Raw genomic sequence first — 20,522 nt, 5'->3', positions numbered from 1 at the left:
ATGATCTATGTGTCAACAAAGAAATAAAAATGGAAATTAGAGTTTATTTTTCATTGAATGAAAATGAGAACACGACATCAAAAATTGTGGTATGCTGCTAACGTGGTATTTGGGGAGAACTTAATAGCAATAAAAGCCTACATTAGAAAAGATGCAAAGTCTCAAATCAATGACCTTGGCTTTCACCTTAAGAAATTAGAAGAAGACAATATAAGACCTAAAGTTAATAGAGGAAGGGAAGTAGATTATAGCAGAAATGAAGTAGAAAATAGAAAAATATATGAAAACAAAAGCCATTTCTTTGAGAAGCTCAATAACACTAAGTTTCTGGTCAGGAAAAAAACAGAACAGAAATCACCATTTTCAGAAATGAGGTAGGTAGTGTTGCTATAGATTTATAGATAATTAAAGGATAATAAGGGAATATTACTAAATTTGTGTTAATAAATTTGACCACTTAGATGAAATAAGACAAATTTTTCAAAAAATGCAAAGTACCAAAGCTCACTCAAGAAAGATAAACTAAATATCCCTGTTAATTGTATCTATTAAAAGAAATGAAACTATAGCTACAAACACCTCAATAAGAAATTCCAGGCGTAGAGGAGTTTACTAGTGAATCCTACAAAATGTTTAAGGAAGAAATAATACTGATTCTACACAAAGTTTTTTAAGAAAAATGATGAGGAGGTGAGAGTTCTCAACCCATTCTATGAGGCTTGGATGACTCCAATGCCCAAAGGAAAAAAAAATTACAAGAAAACCCAGGCCAATATCCACTGTAAATATATTTTTTTTTAATATTTATTTTTTTTTAGTTTTCGGCGGATACAACATCTTTGTTTGTATATGGTGCTGAGGATTGAACCTGGGTCGCACGCATGCCAGGCGAGCGCGCTACCACTTGAGCCACATCCCCATCCCCTCCACTGTAAATATTTATGTAAAAATTCTAAACAAATGTTAGCAATCCACTAGTATATTAAAATAATTATAAATTAAGACTAAGGTTTATCCCAGGAATGCAAGATTTTCTAAATATTAAAAAATCAATTTATTTATCATATAAACAAACTAAAACAGAAAGACCATATGATCACCTCAATGAACACAAACTTGATAAAAATCAATATTCAGTCCATAAAAAAATCAGCAAATTAAGAATAAAAAGGGAACTTTCTCAACCTAAGAAAGGGAAGCTACAAGAAATCTATAGGTAACATTATAATGTATGGCAAAATCCTGAATGAGTTCTCTTAAGATCAGGAACAAAATAAGAATGTTCACTCTTACTACTTCTGTCCAACATTGTATTCGAAGTTCTAGACAGTAAAACAAGGCAAAAACAAAACAAAATCATCCAGAATAAAGAGTAAAATGTCTTTATTTACAAAAATCATGATCATTTGTAAAGAAAAATCTAATGAAATCGAAATAAAATCTACTAGAAATAATAAGTGAGTTTAAAGAGGTTGCAGGATACACCTTTGTACAAAAATCAATTGTATTTCTATATATAATGAAAAATCGGAAATTGAATTTAAAACATTATAATTTATAATAGCATTAAAATATGAAATACTTGGGGTAAGTTTGACAAAAATGTGAAAGACCTGTACATTAAAAACTACAAAACATTGCAAAACAAATTAAAGACCTAAATAAATAAAGAGGTATAATATATTTATGGATTGAAATACTCAATAATAAGATGTGAATTATTTTCAATCTGATCAATACAACACCAATCAAAATCTCAGCCATGATTTTGTGGGTAGAAATGTAAAAAACTGATTCTCAAACTCATAAGGAAATGAAAAAGACCTTAGAATAGCCAAAACAATTTTTTAAAAAGTTGAAGGGTTGATACTACATTATCAACACAATATAGTATTGGCATCAAGGTCCACAAATAAATCATTGCAACATAATAGAAATTCCAGAAACTGTCAAATATAAATACATATCTATCTGATATTTGACAAAGGTACAAAGGTAATACAGTGAAGAAATGACAGTCTTTTCAACAAATGGTATTAGAATAACTAAGGCTCCAAACAACATAATACATGAACTTCAAGCCATACATCAAACTATATACAAAAAACAAACATCCCAATTTAAATAGTGGGCAAAAAAATTGAATAGACATCTCACAAAGAAGATCAATGAATGACAAATAAGTACATGAAAAAAGGCTCAGCATAATTTGTCCCTAGGGAAATACAAGTTAAAACCCCAACCAGATATTACTACATGCTTAGTGCAGTAGTTAAAATTAAAAACATTAATTAAAACCAAGTTATTTTAAATTTAGATTAAGCAAGTGAAAACTTTCATGTGCTATTGGTGAAAATGTAAAATGACAGAACCACTTTGGAAAAGTTTGACAGTTATCAAACTGACAGACATACATCAACCATACTTCCTATTTCTGGGTATTTATTCAAGAGAAATGAAAGTATATACCCATTTGAAGACTTTCTATGAATGTTCACAGAAAATTTATTTGTAATAATTAAGTACTGGAAACACTTCCAATATCTATCAACAGGGGATTTAGAAACAAACTGTGGCATAGCCATATAATGAAAAGTACAACTTGGAATTAAAGAAAGGAATTAATTATTGGCACAGCTGCAACGTGGATGAATCTCAAAATAATCATGTTTAATGAAAGAAGCTATCCAGAAAAGGATACATAATTTTTTTAATATGAAATTTTAAAAAAATACAATCTATAGTGACAGCGGATCAGTGGTTGCTTGAGGATGGGGTACAGAGAAGGTCAGGAGGGAGAGATTGTAGAGGGGCAAGAACAAGCTTAGGAAGTGATAGAAATGTTTATCTTGATCATGGTGATGCTTTTGTGAATGTATATATGTATCAGAATTTATCAAAATTATACACTTTAAATATGTGCAATTATTTATACATTAATTACATCTCAATAAAACCTGAAAAACTCAACCTTAATGATTTGACTTCAGGCTCCTATAGAAAAATACAGGTTCGGGAGCTCCAAAATCACAGAACTTCAAGATACTAACTTTACTTGCCTCTAAAATGTACTTTATCACTGTGAAATAAACTAGTTTTGTTAATTGCCCAACCAATTGACTATAGAGCCCACAATGAGATTCTCCTAACATAAACAGACGAAGTAAGATCATGTTATTAAAATTAGTCTTCTCCACCCTCTTTTTTTTTTTTTTTTTTTTTTGCCTCTCTTTCCTTATCTGGGTAGGGACGCTGGGGCATATAAGAAAGATTTAATATAAGGAAAATACGTAAGAGTATTATGTGTATTGGAAATTTATGATGTGAAACTAGAAAATGCATACTAGTATCCAAAAAATAAATATAAGATTTTTCTTTTCCTTTTTTCCCTATCTTTATCTTCCTTCTTTCCTTATTATCCCCTCCACTTAAAAAAAATCCTCTTTCCTACCTTTCTCTTCCTTCCTCTTCTTATGCTCTCCTTCCACTTTCTATCATTTCCTCCCCTATCCATAGTTTCCCCCACTGGCTGGCAGAATTGCACTGTGGCCCAGATTACAACATGCACTCTGGAGCTGTCTACTCAATTTCAAATCCTTTGCTCATTGTCTTAGGCATGTTATTTAAAAGCTCACTTTAGCTCCCCTGCATAGGGGAGCAATGGAGTAAAACTGAATGTTCTTTCCTCATAGGACTGCTATGAGGATGAAATGGGCTGAGATAGAAAAAGCATTTAGAATAGGTAGTCACCATGTAAGTTACCATTCTGAGAGCCCCCGCTCCGTGCCAGGCACATTGGATTCCAATCAGTTGCATGTAAAGAGTCCTTGGCTCAAAGAGGGATGCAGAAGATGTAAGATTGCAAGGCCTGGACACAGCCCTGGCTCGGCCAGTACAATTCTCTGACCCTCACTGTGCTACTTATGCATCATCGCAAATAGGAAGTTTGGTATAAGAGCTTATATTTAAGGTCTCTTCCAGTTTTTACCACTGTTCTTTGTAATTCAAGAGTATAAAAATATTATCACATGAAAAGCCTTTTGACAACTTTTTAGGGGCAACAGATGGGATTTTTATGTTATAATGAAAGCTATTTGTTAAGTAAGAGCTATCAATGCAGTTATATGGGCGTTACAATCGTTAAAATTTTTGTGGAACACTAAGTTACTCTTTAAATGTTTCATGAGGAATTGTAGCATACAGGTTGATTCCTATCCTCCTGAAGCTGAACATGTTTAAAGTTCTGGATCGGAACCCCCCTTTCCCAAATTGTCCATGGAGTCGCTGGAGAGGTTAGCAGTTTGTGTACTTTCTCTATGAGTGAAGGGAGAATATCATTATAGCATGGCCTTAGTGACCCAGCAGCAGAAATCCTCAATCAGGACACTCAGTAGTTTTTCTGGTTTCTTCAAAGTCAAGCAACCTGAGTGATGAGTGAAGTAATAAAAAAAAAAAAAAAATTAGAGTCCCCATAGCTCACTTTGTATGAAATTTCCTGAAGTAAGTGCAATATTCTACATATAACACTGTCATACAAGAAAAATTGTCAGCTTTGACAAGATGGGATATTTAATGGAGAAACTATTTTTAGTTGGCCTCGTCACACATACTTTTATGATTATACAATTTGGTGCTATTTTGAAGGTTTATGACCATAATGGGGAAGGGGACTGTTCCTTTTACCACACTGTTGGGGAAATGTCAAAATGATATGCTATTGCCCAATGGGTAGGAAATTCTTAATATGTTGAAGATTGATGTAGAAGTGTTATACTTCTTCTATTAGGCAAAGTCCTATCCACTTGTCAATTGAAGACATGTTGATTGCAGGGACCAAAGAGGAATTTCATTAAAATAATTGAACACTGTCATGTCTAGTTATGAGTCCCAAGTCTCACTGATATCTACCAGTGTTCCTCTATATTTCTCATAATTCCTGGAGAAAGTCTAATTGCCTTCGGTTTGAGTGAGTTGCTCCCATGAAGCCTACAACATGATGGGTTTTATGTCATTTGCTGCTAGCTGGAATAATCTGTTTTAACTTGCATATTCCTTTAGTGGCTTAGAGCTGTCAGAGGTATCCATAGCAATACAGACTCCGCAAATCCATGAGAGGACCTGCAACACTCCTACCCCATCTAGTCAACAGTTCTAGTGTTAGACCAGTTGTAAAGGAGGTTGAATTGATTCAGTATCTCTATTGGCCATTATAAAAGATGAAAAGGGAGAATAAGATCAATTTGATTCAAATGCATTTCTAAGTCAGGTTTTGGAAATTTTGAGTGTGTGTGTGTATCCATGTATTCAAGTTTTTGGTCTGATTTCCAGGATAAAGTTAGTTAAAGGATACCAGGGAATCTTTATAAATTACTGTTAGATAATTCAGTTTTTAAAAAATTATAGCAATTTATTATTTAAAATTGGAAAATATGAGAAATAAAGCACAGCCTCCCAGAAACATAAACTACTACCATTTTAATATATTTCCTACTAGATAACTTTTCTGTGCACATTTTTATAAAATTGAGCTTATATATATGTTCTATTTTGTCATGTACTTAAAATATTCTGTGCATTTCTTTGTATTGTTTTGACAATTGTTTTTAATGTCAAAATGATATGATATTGTAGTTAAATTGTAATGTGATTAGCTGTTTTCTTATTGTTGGACATAGTCTCATATTGATATGAACATTTCATGTAAATAATTCATACTTTTCTCTTTAAGATATGTCTATGAAATGGAATTACAATATTAGTGTTAATATATTTTTAAGGCTCTAGACATTTTACCAAAAGTTTGTGTCCCAAATACCTTCCTACTAGCAGTATAAGGATATTAAATCTCATGGCAATATTGCCAATATTGAGTGTTTCCTTAAAGAAGAAAAGTTCTTGTAAATTCAATAGCAAAACAGAATTTTATTATAATATTATAATATATAGAATTTATTATAATATATTATAATATAATATATAATATATTGTAATATATATTATATTGTTTTATTTTTCCATGGACCTTACTTAAATTATTTTGTTTTATAAAGTCTCCAATGATACAGCAATAAAATATACACTAAAATTAATTTTATTGGATTGATTTAAACATTTTATTTAAAGAAATGTTCTGAAAGTTATAGTTTGATAGGAAAAATAAAAAGCACACGTTTATAGATAGTTATGTAAATAGATTTTCAAAATAACTTGATTTGTTTTGTAGTGCTACTAGTGGAATGAATTCTGCAGAAACATGGTTGTACCTTCAAATCTGAACACATTACACTTATAGCAAAAAAGAAAAAAATGATAAAAATATAACTCTGAGAAACTTAAATTTTAGTAGACCACATTGGATTTGTTGAAGAATAAGCTCTTTTATTTACCTCTTCAAAGAAGTCATTACTTTTTTCACCTCTTTGTTTGCCTCTCTGTCCTATAAAGAAAATACAAGTGTACAATGAAATTTCACACACTTACTCCAATAATTTTTGGTACTTTGAAATAGATTATTGTTCAGTGCAGGCATATTTTTTTTGGAAGGTCATTACAAAGAAACTGTGGATTTCTGATGGCCAACCATGATCCAGATATATGAAGATATGGGTAATGTGGGAAATTATTCCCATGATCTTCTTGCACCAGATTTGGAGTGGTAGGATTCAGGAAGGGGAAAGCCTTCCATGAAAGCTGACACAATGGATCCACCAGCATGTTAACAGTATTACTGTTTTCTTCTTCAACTATGAGATGTGAAGAAGCCCTAGCCCTACCAGAAATATGTGAAGAAAACTAAGAGTCAGAAAAATCCCGTGTGTTCATGTGCGCACACACACACTCACACACATACACACACATTATTGACCTATGAAGTAGCTTACTTATATTGAAGACAACTATCTTATGAGTCTGTTTTAGAAGAGTGATTAATGTCACTTAAAATATTATAGCAATTAAAACTATAGTCCCTCCCCAGATTAGCACATCCATCATTGTTAAAAACAAATTACACAATACTTTTTATATTTAAGCTTTCTCAGTACACTTCAGGCCAATGAACATGAATACTGCCTCTAGGCAAACAGCTTTCAAGCTACTGGTGAAGTCATTATTTCATTCAGCAATATTTTCACACTGCCTTAGACATAGAAATCCCTTTTATTAAAAAAAAAAAAAAAAGGAACAATTCTCAGGATCTGAGATTACCTCCCTAGGGTTAAGAAAAGTCCACATGAATAATGAAAATACTGCAATTTCAAATTCTGGGAATGTAAAGCTGCTTACACATGCCAAACTATGCTCCAGAGACCTTGGTTGACATTCCCAATATCAAGTAGGAGTGTGATGGACTTACAGCTCCCTGGTATGGGACAAAAGACATGTCTATAAATGACAAGGAAGAAGTTACAAATGCCACAAGAAAGAGGCAAGCATGTTAAGCAAGTTCATGAGGGAGTGGAAACTAATGCCCAGGTTATCTTTTTTTTGGTACCAGGGATTGAACTCAGGGGCACTTGACTACTAGGTCTCACTGAGTTGCTTAGTGCCTCGCTAAATTTGTGAGGCTGGCTTTGAACTTGCATCCACCTGCCTCCGCCTCCAGAGCCACTGGGATTACAGGCATGTTCCACCATGCCCAGCCGATTCCAGGTGATCTTAATTCTAATTTGTGGCACTGATAAAACATTTTGATGATTAGCAAAATCATTAATGAGCTATATTTCAACATGAACAATCTTTTTAGAGACAGGTAGAATGATATGTAATTCACTTCATTTTGATCTCTTTGGAAAAGAAATTTTTAAAAAGTTACTAAGATTATAAGTGGAGACATCACTGGAAGAAAAAGAAGAAGGTAATGTGAGAAATATCTGCTCATGCTATCTTGCTTACTAAAGAAATACTCATACAGCATCCAAATTTCTTAGTTATATTTACTAACAGTCCTACTTATTATTAGTGTTCACACTATTATTTTTATTTGTGTAGAATTAGTGTCTTGATTCTTTCTACCAATATTTACTGAATGGTACTTACTGAATGGTAATATGCTAGGCAACATACTCAACACTAGGGATAAAGTGATGAATGAAGCAGACTTGTTTGCTATTTTAATGGAACAATCACACAAATAACAAATAACGTATAATCACAATGGCACTAAATGATATGAAGGAAAGCATGAGGGCCTTTCTTGCCAGGGCGTATCATGGATGTCTTTCCTGAAGTCATGGTATTTATGGTGAGAAGGATGAATAGGAGTAAAGCCAGTGAAAGGGGTGAGGGGCTGTGTGGGAAGTGTTTCAGGAAGAGTGAAGAGCAAGCTCTAAGGGTGAAAGGCAGGGATGAACATGGGGCAAAGGGGAGGGGAGACATGAGACTGGTATGGGTTAAATCAGAGTCTTGAAGGACATGCTAAAAATGTGGAACTTCACTCTCTCAAAAAGGCATGAGGCAAGGAAGCTGTGAGAGGACAGCTAGGAGGCTCTCACGCCTTGAAGGCCAGGTGAAGGCAGGTGGCGCTCTGAGCAGCAGCAGTGGAGAGAGTGAAAAGTGGGGTGGTTTAAAAGAGGGATTCTGAGAACTTGGTGCCTGGGGATATGTCTGTGCTTGGGGAGCGGGGGTAGGAAAGGAGGCATTAAGAATGATTTTCAGGTTTCCCTGTTGGGTAGATGGAGGTACTACTTACTAAGGAGGAAGGTGGAGGAACAGAAGATGCGAAGGCCTGATGGTGAGTTGAGTGTGAGAGGTCTGAGGCCATCCGAGTGGAGATGTCAAGTAGGAAGTTGTACTAGAGCTCAGAAGAGTGGTCTAGAGATAGAAATTTGAGGACCCCTGGCATAAGTATGGCATTTGAAGCCATGGAGGACAGGCTTGGGGATGGGGAGAGGAAGAAATAGGAGAGAAGACAAGAGACTTACAGATCAAGGACCAAACTCTGAGCAATGTCAATATTTACCCTCTTGTGAGAGCTCTAAATTTCATGCATAAAATCTGTAAGTCAAACCAGGTATTATATAGCATTATCATACTGTATTCTAATATTACATTATAATATGAATGAATGATGTTTGTAACTGACATCATTCAGGAAAAATGTGAAAGACAGTAGGGTTCCCATCACCAACACATAGCAAGCAACTAGAGGGACAAAAATCTGATTTCTGCTGAAAAAAATTACCTAAAACTTTGTCTTCTGGAAAACTGCTACTGAGATTGTACCATTTTGTACCTCCTATTAACTTATGGAACCTAATAAGGGATTTGAGTTAGAAGGGCAATCAACCCTGTTGGGAATTCCTAATATCCAAAAAATATATATCTGCAGCCCAGGACCTTGCTCATGTGTCTGTGGAAGGGACTCAGTGATCCTCTTTAGAGACATAGACATCCCCCAACCCTAAGCTTCCTTGGCAGATCTTGTGTCACTTCCCATTTTCAGCCTCATTTCCTACAAATGCCCTGAGCACTCCTTCCACCCCAGGCAAACAAATCTTTGCTTTCTCACTTCTGTGCCTCTTTCATGACATGCAACATGCTTTACTCACACTTCCCCATTACACAAACCTTTTAAAAACCACCTCTAATGTCACCTAACCTCTTCTAGGAGAAATAATTTTCCCATTTTCAAACTTTCCATAACCAATTATTTGTACCTCTCTTAGCACTTCATGCCTTCTACTTTAAACCTCAGTCACTTGGATGTACACCATATCAGGCCACAAGCTCCTAGAGGGCAACAGGAGTCTTACTTGTTTACATTCCAGATCAGGACCAACAGTGGAACCTGCACTCCTTCAACACAGAAGAGCAAAGTTTTTCCAGAGATGGTTCTTTTTTTTTTTTTTTATATGAATCAGAGGATGATGATGTTTGGTGGTATGAGAAGGGAGCAAGAATACTTTTACCTATTTCCATCTGTTCCCACAACACCAGGCAATGACTCAGAGAAGCAGAGACTGAACTGTGAATCCTGAAACATGCCTAAACCACATAGCAAACCTAGAAGTCTGAATTTTAGGATAAAAGGTCAAGAGGCAATGCAGTAGTTACTTTTCCATTAATGGAAGGTGTCAAAAAACAAAGAAAATGTTAATACACACCTTTAATCCTTTTGATGGCCTTGGATAATCTCACTGCGCTCTAAGTTTGTTTGCTGCCTACACAGTTTGATCGCTAACTCATGTGCTGTCTGCCCTCCTTCCCAGTGGGGCTTGATCCATTCTCTGTAGTTTTACACCTAGCAAGCATCAGGATGTTTTATCTGCTAGCCCATGACTTTCATGTCCCTTAAAAGATTCAAGTGGTCTTCTAGTGATAGTTATTTTTCAGAACTATTGCAAATTTTAAAACTTCACAGTACATGTAAAATCCAGGTCAAAATGTCTTAGTGTTAAAGAAAATGCCATCACAGAAGCAGAAAATGTAAGAGTGATTGTCAGCATCTCCCTATTTCCTCTGGGATGGTCAAAAGGTACAAACTTTCAGTTGGAAAGTGAATAAGTTCTGGAGATCTTAGGCACAGCCTGGTGACTGTAGTTAATAATATTGTAGGGTATGCTTGAAATTTGCTAAGAGAGCACATCTTAAGTATTTTAAACAATAATAAAAAAGGTAACTGTATGGCGATGGAAATATCAGCTTCAATGTGGCAATCACTTCATAGTGTACACATATATCAAAACATCAAGTTGTACACCTTACATACAAATACTTGTATATGCCAATTATACCTCAATAAGGCTAAAAATGTCAAATTTATTTTTATTTTTTATTTTTTCATTTTTTTCGAATTTAATAAATAAAGAAAACTCTAAATATACTAAGTCAGTTATTCTTATTTTAAGCTTGAATAGTACTGATAAGACACTATCACTGATTGTCACTAGACTTACCTCTTTGGTAACAACAGGAAGTAATAATGCCAAATGACAGACCTTCCAAGCATTCTGATTTTCATGAAGATCTATATAACACTGGAAATGAAAAAAGTTATTTTAAAGGTAATTGCATTTTTATGTAATGGATTCAAAGTGATCTTTAAATAGTGTTCTTCATTACCTTGGCCAAATACATATAATTGGGCACAGAGTAACCAGGGTGTAGGTCTTCAGCCTAATTTAAGAGAAAACAGATAAGAGGATAACAGGACAGTATCACAACAGCAGCCACAAGTGATGAGGATATATTTCAATAAGTAAGATTATTAACATAACTGCTCTAAGAACTTAGGCTGGTTGTTCACATTTGAATCATCTTATCAATTTAAGTGTCTTTTGGGCATAAACATAGCTTTTGCATTTAACTATTAAAATAAAAAGCTGACAAAGCATTGAGACACTTTAAGTTTTGAAATTCCTTAACATAATCATTACCTTCACTCTTTTTTGTCTATGCTTTCTTTTTTCCTTTCAACAACAAAAACAACTGGTGATATATTCACTGCAAGGCAGGTCCTATACATTTCACACACTTGAGGTAATGAGAAAAGAGCATGATTGGTAACAATGGCAAGCATCTTCCATGAGATTAATATTTAACTTTTTATGATTTCAACACATTCTATATGAGTTGGATAATACTTGAAGTCCTTCACAGCAAGTCCTTTTGAAGGAAAAACAGATTCTTGAAACACTAGTCCTAATAGTAGACTACCTACATAAGTAGGACATGCATCCTACCAGACCTTCTGTTAAGTAGAGGGGGAAAAAAAAAAAAAAAACGGTTTTTGAAAGAAAATTTAAAATGGGATCATTTTCTGCACATGAGTTCAAAACTTTATTTTACCTACAAGTATCAGACACATTTTAATGTTAGTATATACAGACCCACTCCATTGTTCATACTGTGGTTATGCCTTAATTAAATGAAGGATTCCCCAGTAGACATTTAGATTTATTCTCTATTATCCCCAATAACAATCAGTGAGCATACTTATACCCATGTGCTTATGTACATGTGTGATTATGTCTATAGAAGAGACTTCTAGAAGTTGAATTGCTGAGTTGAAGAAGGTGTGTGTGTGTGTGTGTGTGACCAAGTTAGGGTGCTGAAGGGTGCTTCAATATCTTAACAGAGCATATTCCTTGTAAAAGACACTTTATTCCAAAAGGAGGAGGAGGACCGTATCTCCCGGGCTGGGATCTCAGCCTGGGTACAATTTTTAAAGATCAAGTAGTTGACCAATGTGTGGACCTGTGTAGAAGGGAGACCAACAGATTAAAGGAAGTTGTCAATTCAGTTCTAGCCTGAACTTTGAATGTAGAGCCATCTGTGGTGCTGATGGGTTCTGATTCTCCTGCTTCTTCTCTTGTCTAATTATTTTCACTTCAACATTTATAGTTTAGTAAATACATTTCTTGAGCCATCCTAACAAGGATAGAATGAACTTTGTCCAACTGTACCTGCTTCTATGTTCAGTAGTTGTGCCAGCTCTGTCCAATCCTATCTGGGATTGAAACACTAGTCCTAATAGTATGCACGTAGGCAGTTTATTTCTTCAATGCTGGCGTTTTAATTCTGCATACTTTAACACCTGTGTTTAATTAGCCAAAGTGATTAGAAATTGAAATACTTCTTTTTGTTCTCATAGCTAAAAACAAATGAAACCCAAAGGAATACAGACTATTGGCAACACTGAATTCCTAAACTGGAACAGATTCTAACCATTTACTAAAGCCCTTAGATGAATTACAAGAAGGGTAACAACATTTTGTATTATGTTCTAATTAAGGGGCAGTTTCTAAAGAGGCTCTGATAACACTCTTTATTACAACATTTGGCAAAGACTGCTGTACATGTTTACCTGGCTGTCCAAGTTCCTTGAGGGCAGGAACTGTGTTGGTCATTTCTGTATTTCTTGCATCTAACTGTGTTTGACATTAGTGTGTTTGTCTAATGTGTTAAGCACTATGTGCTTAATAAACACTGTTGAGTAAATAAATTTTGCTTTAAAACATCTCATAATTTCAGGAAGTTGCCTTATACCATATCAGGACATAGAAGAAAGCTCTACAGCTGGTAAAACAACTAATAAAGACTCATGGATTATATGATTGCAAAAAGTATGTGAAATCATGTTTCACATACTGTTCACCAATATTGCCACATCTCCCTATATGTATTCACCCTCTAGTTTAGTAATTCCCAACCCTCCTATAGGTTGCTACTGACATCACCTTGAAAGCTTTAAAAAAACTGGTCAAGTTGTAAAACCATATGGTCCAACAATTCTACCCCCAGGTACATACCCCAGAAAAATAAAAACATGTCTATACAAAAGCTTATAAATGAAAATTTACAGAAGCCTTATTCATAATAGGCCCAAACTGGAAACAAGGCAAATATTGACCAATAAGTGAATGTATAAACAGGTTGTGGTATATCTACATAATGGAATATTACTCTGCAATGAAAAGATTTACTGATAAACTCAATAAAATGAATGAATCTAAAAATACGTTGAGTGAAAGAAGACAGATATACACAAAAGTACAAGTATCTTTTTAAAGAGAGAAAGAGAGAGAGAGAGAGAGAGAGAGAGAGAGAGAGAGAGAATTTTTAATATTTATTTTTTAGTTTTCGGCGGACACAACATCTTTGTTTGTATGTGGTGCTGAGGATCGAACCTGGGCCACACGCATGCCAGGCGAGCGCGCTACCACTTGAGCCACATCCCCAGCCCCGCACAAAAGTACAAGTTGTATGAGCAGATTAGTGGTTACCTTGGTGGGGAATAAGAAAACTGACAGCAAAGTGTAAAAGATAACTCACTAGGGTGATGGAAATACTAATTTTTAAAATAGTGATGGCTATATGGGGATAAAAATTTGTCAAACTTCTCTGAACTGTATACTTAAAATGAATGTGATTTATTGTCTATAAACCATATCTTGACATAGCCAGTGATTCTGAAACTAATAGTCTGATTAATGGCATTGGATACATATTTCAAAGCTCTCAGGTGATTCTAATGCATTTCCCAGTGTATGAATCACTGCCCCAGAGAATCATGCCAGAATTTTGGATGAGGTGGGAAACATTCTACAGCTTGAAAGAATTCCCATAACGGATTCACAGATGATGATCAGTCTAAGATTCTTGGAAGCTGAGGAGGATCAGATTTTCCATTATGAGAGTAAAATAACTGTAGCTGATATTTCTATTTGGTTAGAACCTTTAACATGCTAGACCCTGGGCCAAGATCATTAGATGTATTATTTTATGTCCTTACACAAACCATAAAAAGTAGGTATTACCATGCCCACTTAACAGATGAAGAATTTGAGAGTAGGAGAAATTTAAAAAATGTGTTTCAGATCATACAGATAAGAAAATGCTTGAGTCCTAGCTTCATTTGTCTGACTCTAAGTCAGTGTTCTTGACCTCTACTGCACCCTATTGGGTGGCTCTCCCAGGACGAGTTTCTTCTTTCCTTCATAGCCTTACCCCTCAGCACTTGTTCTTCAGTAACCTCAGCTGTTGAAGTAAATATGGAGAGAGGCATTCCTTGTGCTTTCTCCATTCTTTTTGACAAACACTATAGAACACATTTTCATATAGAATCTAAAAAATGATCAAATGGTAGGGTTCCCAAGATAGTTTTCCAAGATGTTTAAATTTTTAATAAGGTTAAAATTCTGAGAGTTTTTTTTTAGTAAATTAAGCACATACTAGGTGCTAGACACACTCTAAGCAATTTACTCTTATGAATGTATTTAATCCTCACAACACCACTAGGAGGTAGGTACTATTATCTCCATGCTATTGATTAAATTGAATGAGACAGAGGTTTAATAATTTGCCCAATGTTAATCAGCCCATAAGTGGTAGAGCTGATTGAGCCAGGTACTCTAGTTCCAGAATCTGTACTACTTATCTCTATGTTATTATGCTGATAACCATGTTTGATTTTATCTGTGTATTATTTCAGGCATATTAGCATCTTCTAAGAACTTTTTTTACAGTGTTATGAAAATCTAATTTCCAATCATAACTGTGATATTATGAGGAAATGAGTTTTAATTTCAAATACATTTTTTTCTAATTAACTTGGCATCTTTTGTATAAATCATCTATCTTAAATCTACTATGATACATATTCTTATAGAATTTAAAATGAAAGAACTAATTCTCAGTGATATAAAAATATGAAAGAAATGAAGATGTTGTACTCTTTGACTTCATTCATATATTAAATCGAGTCTTCAATTGTCATTGTGTGAAACCGGACAAATTAGTTGTTCCTTGATTCCCTTTTCATAAAACAAAAAGATCACTTAAATAAAAAATAAAAGAGTAGGTCAGTGTGCTTTTATTTACTATACTCTCTTTGTTGGGCTTGTGTTTGATCTCAGAACACTTACTTTTTCACAAAGCCCTCTAGGTAGCCACTGGCCATTGGTCAGAGATGGCAAGAGAAAGAAAGCCTATTTGCCACCTCAGACTCCTGATGTATAAATTCCCTTTCTATTTTACAAAATATATCTCTAAAATACAATGCAAATACTGGCACTGGACAATACAATTGAGAGCCCGGTTTTACTTATATTTTTATAAATCCTGAATTAGGTTGGTGGAGAAAGAAACAACATTTAGTACAGGCTGAGTATCCCATATTTAAAGTGCATGGGGCCAGGAGTGTTTTAGATTTGATTTCTTTATCAAATTTTGGAAAATGTGTATAGACTTTACCTTCTAGTAGAGTATCCATAATCCAGAAACTCCAAATCCCTAATGCCCCCAAATCTGAAACTTTTTGAGAAATGATATGATGATGCTCAAAAATTTTGGATTTTGCATCATTTTGGAACTCTTGAGTTTTAAATTAGGGATGCTCAACCTGTAACTATAAGATTTTATAATTTGTTCCAAAGAAAGGCAAAGGATTAGCCCTATAGAAAGTTGATTATATGGGTGGATATATTACACATTTATTAACATATGTTCATATTTACATACTATTTAAATTTGTATTAGCATAGCAATAATGTATTGTAATACTGGAATAAAAATACTGGTTGGATCTGATGCCCCGAGAATCCTCCATAGAAGTCTGTCTGCAGCTTAGAAGGTGGTTATTAAAAATAACTTCCTTTTGGTATCTTTTAGTGCTTTGGGATGAAACTGGTTCTATATTAGGCTCACCGGGAGTAACGGGAACAAGTCTGATAATCAGGTATGACTGCTTCTGCACATGCTCACATGATTTGGGGAGCTGCTTCTGGATTTGGTAGTAAAGGCTGCTCTACTTAAACCTTTATTTAAGCTGCTAAATTATTTTTAAAAAGCAGCTTGTCATTACCAGGATCTAGGGTATATGCAGCTGCTTTAGAAGTTTGAGTAGAAACTTAACTTGTACCATGAAAGGCTTAAAAATAGAACATGCCAAGTCTAAGATTCAAACTGAAGCTTCATTTGGAGATCTACACGTGGAGAAGAGGAAGACTTCCTTGACAACAAGGATCACAGGGACTGGTACATATGGCAGCCAATTTGATACCAAAATAACAGACAGATAAAATATACCTTAAGGAAGTTGTGCAAAGCTTCTTGTACATTTGAAGATGGTACTTTTCCAAACAGAGTAGCAGCCATCTTTTTCTCAATCCAGCTGAGTTTTGAGATCTGCAAGTACAGAACATTACTCTCAAAAGTTGTTCACCTTTTGAATGGTTAATCTCTCCCCAGTTATATGTATGTATGTATATGTATGTACTTATAAATAAAAATACCCATAAATAACACATGAGAGATATCACACTTCTGATATTAATATTAATTTTGCTTCCCTTTCCAATAATAATTTTTGGTCAGGCACTGGGGATTAAACCCAGGGCCTGATGCATAATAGGCAAGTGTTCTACCCCAGAGCAACATCCCAAGCCTCTTTTCATAATCCTAATAAGCCATGAGCTCCAGAAGCACTGGTTTTGAAACCAGATTGGAATACTCATATAGATTGGAGAATAATATCCAATCCTCTTTGTTCATCTGATTTGTGACTCTGATATAAGTGCAGAGTACTTCTTTGCCTAGCACTTACTAGCTATGAAGCTCAGCCTTGCTTTTTTTCTGCCTACTCTTAGCTGCCAACATGCCTCCTGAATCAGAAGCAGCATCTCAGAATGGAAATAGAATAAGGAACCTCAACTCAGAAATGGTGCAGAGGGAGGGTCCGGTATACTTATTTAAACCAATAACCAAACAAACTAATTTCATACTCCATATAGTTTTTGCTTTTTCTTAAAAGTTTTTCATTTTTTCAAATATGGATATTAGATATTTGTAATTAAAGATTAAGCTCTTTCAGAAATGAATACTTGAAGGGTATTGATGTAGCTGATAATTCCTAAACTCCATTGAACAACTTCTTTCTTATTCCCATCTTCTAGATTACCCTCTACTTAAAAATTATTTGCATTTCAATATAATTTTACTTATTGATATGCTTATTTCACTTGATTTGAAGTTTGTAAAAAATGATATTATACTGTTTATTTCCTTTTATGATGTGGTTTTTCTCACTTAATATTATGGTTTTAAAATTTCATGCAAGTTAATTAGAGTAACAGAAATCCAGTCCATTAAATAACTTTTTAAAATGTGAGGTTTAATATGCATAAATTCTAATGTTTATGAGTGTGTTCTTGTTCTATTAACAAAAGAGGTAGATGAAGTCTACCAATAGATGGTAGGTTTGTATATTTATTTTTATAATTTGGTCAGCTTTCATTTTATAATTTTGAGGCTGTTATTATGAACATACTAGTTTAGAAATTCTTGGTGAATTGAACTTTTTATTATTGTATAGTTATCCTTTTTATCTCTAGATATAATTTTGCCTTAAAATTTATATGGTGTGTGTAGGCACATGCATGTTTAGCAGTTTTATTTTGATTGCTATTTGATATATTTTTGCACGGTTTAATTTCTACAATTTATGATCACATGTGCTTCTAAAATTAGCTTTAAAAGTGGTGGCTCACAGCCTCCCCTGTGACTTGGGATGCTGAGGAAGGAAGATTGCAAATTTGAGGACAGTCTTGGCAACTTAATGAGACCTTGAATCAAAATATAAAACAAAAATTACTGGGAATGTAAATCAGTGGTAAAGCACCCTTGAGTTCAATTCTCAGTACCCAAACAAAACAAAAACAAAATACAAACAACAAGAATTATAAATTAAATTTTAAAAAAAGAAAAATGAAATCAGCTTTATTAAAGTATAATCTAAATAAACTAAAATTTCATCTATTATAGGTCTATCACTCAATGAGTTCTACTAAATGTATATAATCCTAAATCACCAAAACAATCAATATATAGGACACTTCCATCATCCCCAAAAGCTCTCTCATGCCCCTTTGCAGTCAATCTCCTTACCCAGTTCCTGCCGCAAGGCAACTACTGATTTATGACTACAGTTTGTCTTTTCAAGATTTTCACACCAATGGAATATACATTATATACTCTTTAATGAGTCTTTTTGACATAATTCTTTGAAGATTCATCCATGTTGTTATGCTGCTAAAGCTGCTATGAACATTCATGTATTAGTCTTTTATGAATATATATTTTCATTTGTCTTATTAAATACCTACCATTCATTCATGAATTTATTTATTATTCATATATTCCCACCACAATATGTGAGAGTTCTAGTTGCTCTATATCCTTGCCAACACTTGCTATTGCCTGAATTTTTAATTTGAGTCCTTTAAGTAAGTATATAGAGGTTCTCTGTTTTCCAAGAACTAATAATAATAATTATCTTTTAATGTGTTTACCTGCCACTCCATAACATTTATTTATAAAGTGATTAAATTAAAATTTGATCTAGAAAACAAACATACGCATTTTTAGTGCATTAGGAAATACTTTTAATTTACTCATTTTTCATTTAATTTTATGGATAAAATTAAACATCCAGTGTTGGATGAAATGCTATAATTAGAAGAGGTAATGTTATACAAACTTCCTATCCTAGAGGAAGAGAAAAGATTTATCAAGTTCTTTAGTGAGTTCTAGCTTGTCTTATTGCAAAGCCATAAACTAACCCAGCTTATACTCAGAAAATAGCTTTGAATTTTACTAAAGCTGTGCATCCATTTTCCCTTTAATTCTTCTTATTTAAAAATAATACACTGTATTTAAAAAAAATACACTGTACACATTGCTGATTAATATCCTGTATTCTATGTTTCCAAAATCTGAAGCCCTTTTAGATCTACTTCTGTTCTGGTTTGTTTGTTTGTTTGGTTTTTGTTTTGTTTTGTTTCCATTGATTATTATCCCTCTTGGCATATTTCCTTTTATAGTCTATAATTTTTGAGGGTGAGCTCATCATTGTTGGGACACTTTGTGTGAAAGTTTTACAAAGTCTCTGTGAAAGTATAATTTTCAGGAAGGAACAGAATTTGCTTCTGTCATTGGCATGTGGATCAGGGCTTGTTTTGAATTAAAGTGTCTTTCTTGGGTTCTAAAGCCTAAACAAATTTTATACATTCAAGCCCCAGACTCATGTGAGGTTGGGTCAATGGCTTGTAAGTCTCAGGAGTTTCCTTCCTTCCCTTCCCTCTTCCCCATTGTCAAGACTGAGAATGAATAGTCATTGCTATAAGTTTCTGCTTCTGCTTCTGCTGAATTTTATTCATGTTCACCTTTTTATTTTCCCTAGGAAAAATATTTTTTGAGTCTTAGATAAACTGTGGTACTCTTCATATACTTTCTGCTCTGTTTAGGCCCACAGTCCCTCAATCCCCAACAAAGACCTGCTCACCAGGCTTAAAAAATACTTTTGGGGGTTCTTTAGCACGCTCTTCTATCAGGAGTAGAAGCTTGTCTTGACTTCCCACTTTTAAACTCCAGTGTGATTTCCTGTGGTCCCTGGGTATTTCTAATGCTGGGAAACCTTTGAAGGGTCAAGAGTAGGGGTAGTTTTCGAGAGAGATCCAACATGGCGGCGGCCGCGGAGAGATCAAATCTCTGACCTTTTCAGCTGCGCGGGCATAGGGAGTCATAAACTGTCTAAATGCTGTTTGCTCAGGATCACTAGGCAATGCTGAGCTGACGTGGATCTGGGGCGAACAGTCTGGGCCTCTCAGAACACACACCGAGCCCGGATCGGCTGCATTCAAGCTCTGGTTCGCCTGCTTCTCGCAGCCATACTTCTGTGACTCAGCACTAACGATCCCGCTGAAACAACTGCTCGGCCCATCTGAACTGCGGAGGTAAAAGCCAACCGAGCCTTCATAGGCAATGGCCACAGGATTGAAACGGGGCTTGGGAGAGACAGTCAGGACCCACCCGTTGCATTGGTCACCCGGCAAAGGGAACGAACTGTCACCATTTGCATGGGATACCACCATGGCAGAGAACTGATGCCCCCAAAACGCGGCGGAGGAGATAACTTCATTGAAACCAGCGGCGACAGGTGTGTAATCCCCTAGCCTTCCCTCTCCACACAGCGGGGAAACCTTAAGGGCCCCTCCCAGCTTTCCTGTGAGCGAGATAGCCAGATG

The 20,522-nt window shown here is 34.9% G+C and overlaps 1 protein-coding gene across 4 annotated transcripts in view; it reads right to left on the bottom strand.

Moving 5' to 3' along the window:
* Nucleotides 1–2,649: 2,649 nt before the first annotated feature.
* Nucleotides 2,650–20,522, bottom strand: part of Rmdn2 (regulator of microtubule dynamics 2) — an 86,957-nt gene continuing 69,084 nt past the window's right edge. For all 4 annotated transcript variants that reach the window (XM_076833347.2, XM_076833348.2, XM_076833346.2 and 1 more), the window contains exons 8-12: nucleotides 16,528–16,626; nucleotides 11,062–11,115; nucleotides 10,896–10,976; nucleotides 6,387–6,436; nucleotides 2,650–4,423 (exon numbers count right to left, since the gene is read on the bottom strand). In XM_076833347.2, coding sequence (XP_076689462.2) covers nucleotides 4,375–4,423; nucleotides 6,387–6,436; nucleotides 10,896–10,976; nucleotides 11,062–11,115; nucleotides 16,528–16,626 — 333 coding nt within the window. In that variant the 3' untranslated portion in view covers nucleotides 2,650–4,374. The remainder of the gene's footprint in view (nucleotides 4,424–6,386; nucleotides 6,437–10,895; nucleotides 10,977–11,061; nucleotides 11,116–16,527; nucleotides 16,627–20,522) is intronic.

The sequence above is a fragment of the Callospermophilus lateralis genome, chromosome 14, assembly GCF_048772815.1.
Source record: "Callospermophilus lateralis isolate mCalLat2 chromosome 14, mCalLat2.hap1, whole genome shotgun sequence".
NCBI classification, from domain to species: Eukaryota; Metazoa; Chordata; class Mammalia; order Rodentia; family Sciuridae; genus Callospermophilus; species Callospermophilus lateralis.
The sequence above is the reverse complement of the archived record's forward strand: the minus strand, read 5'-3'. Positions and strand labels throughout refer to the sequence as shown.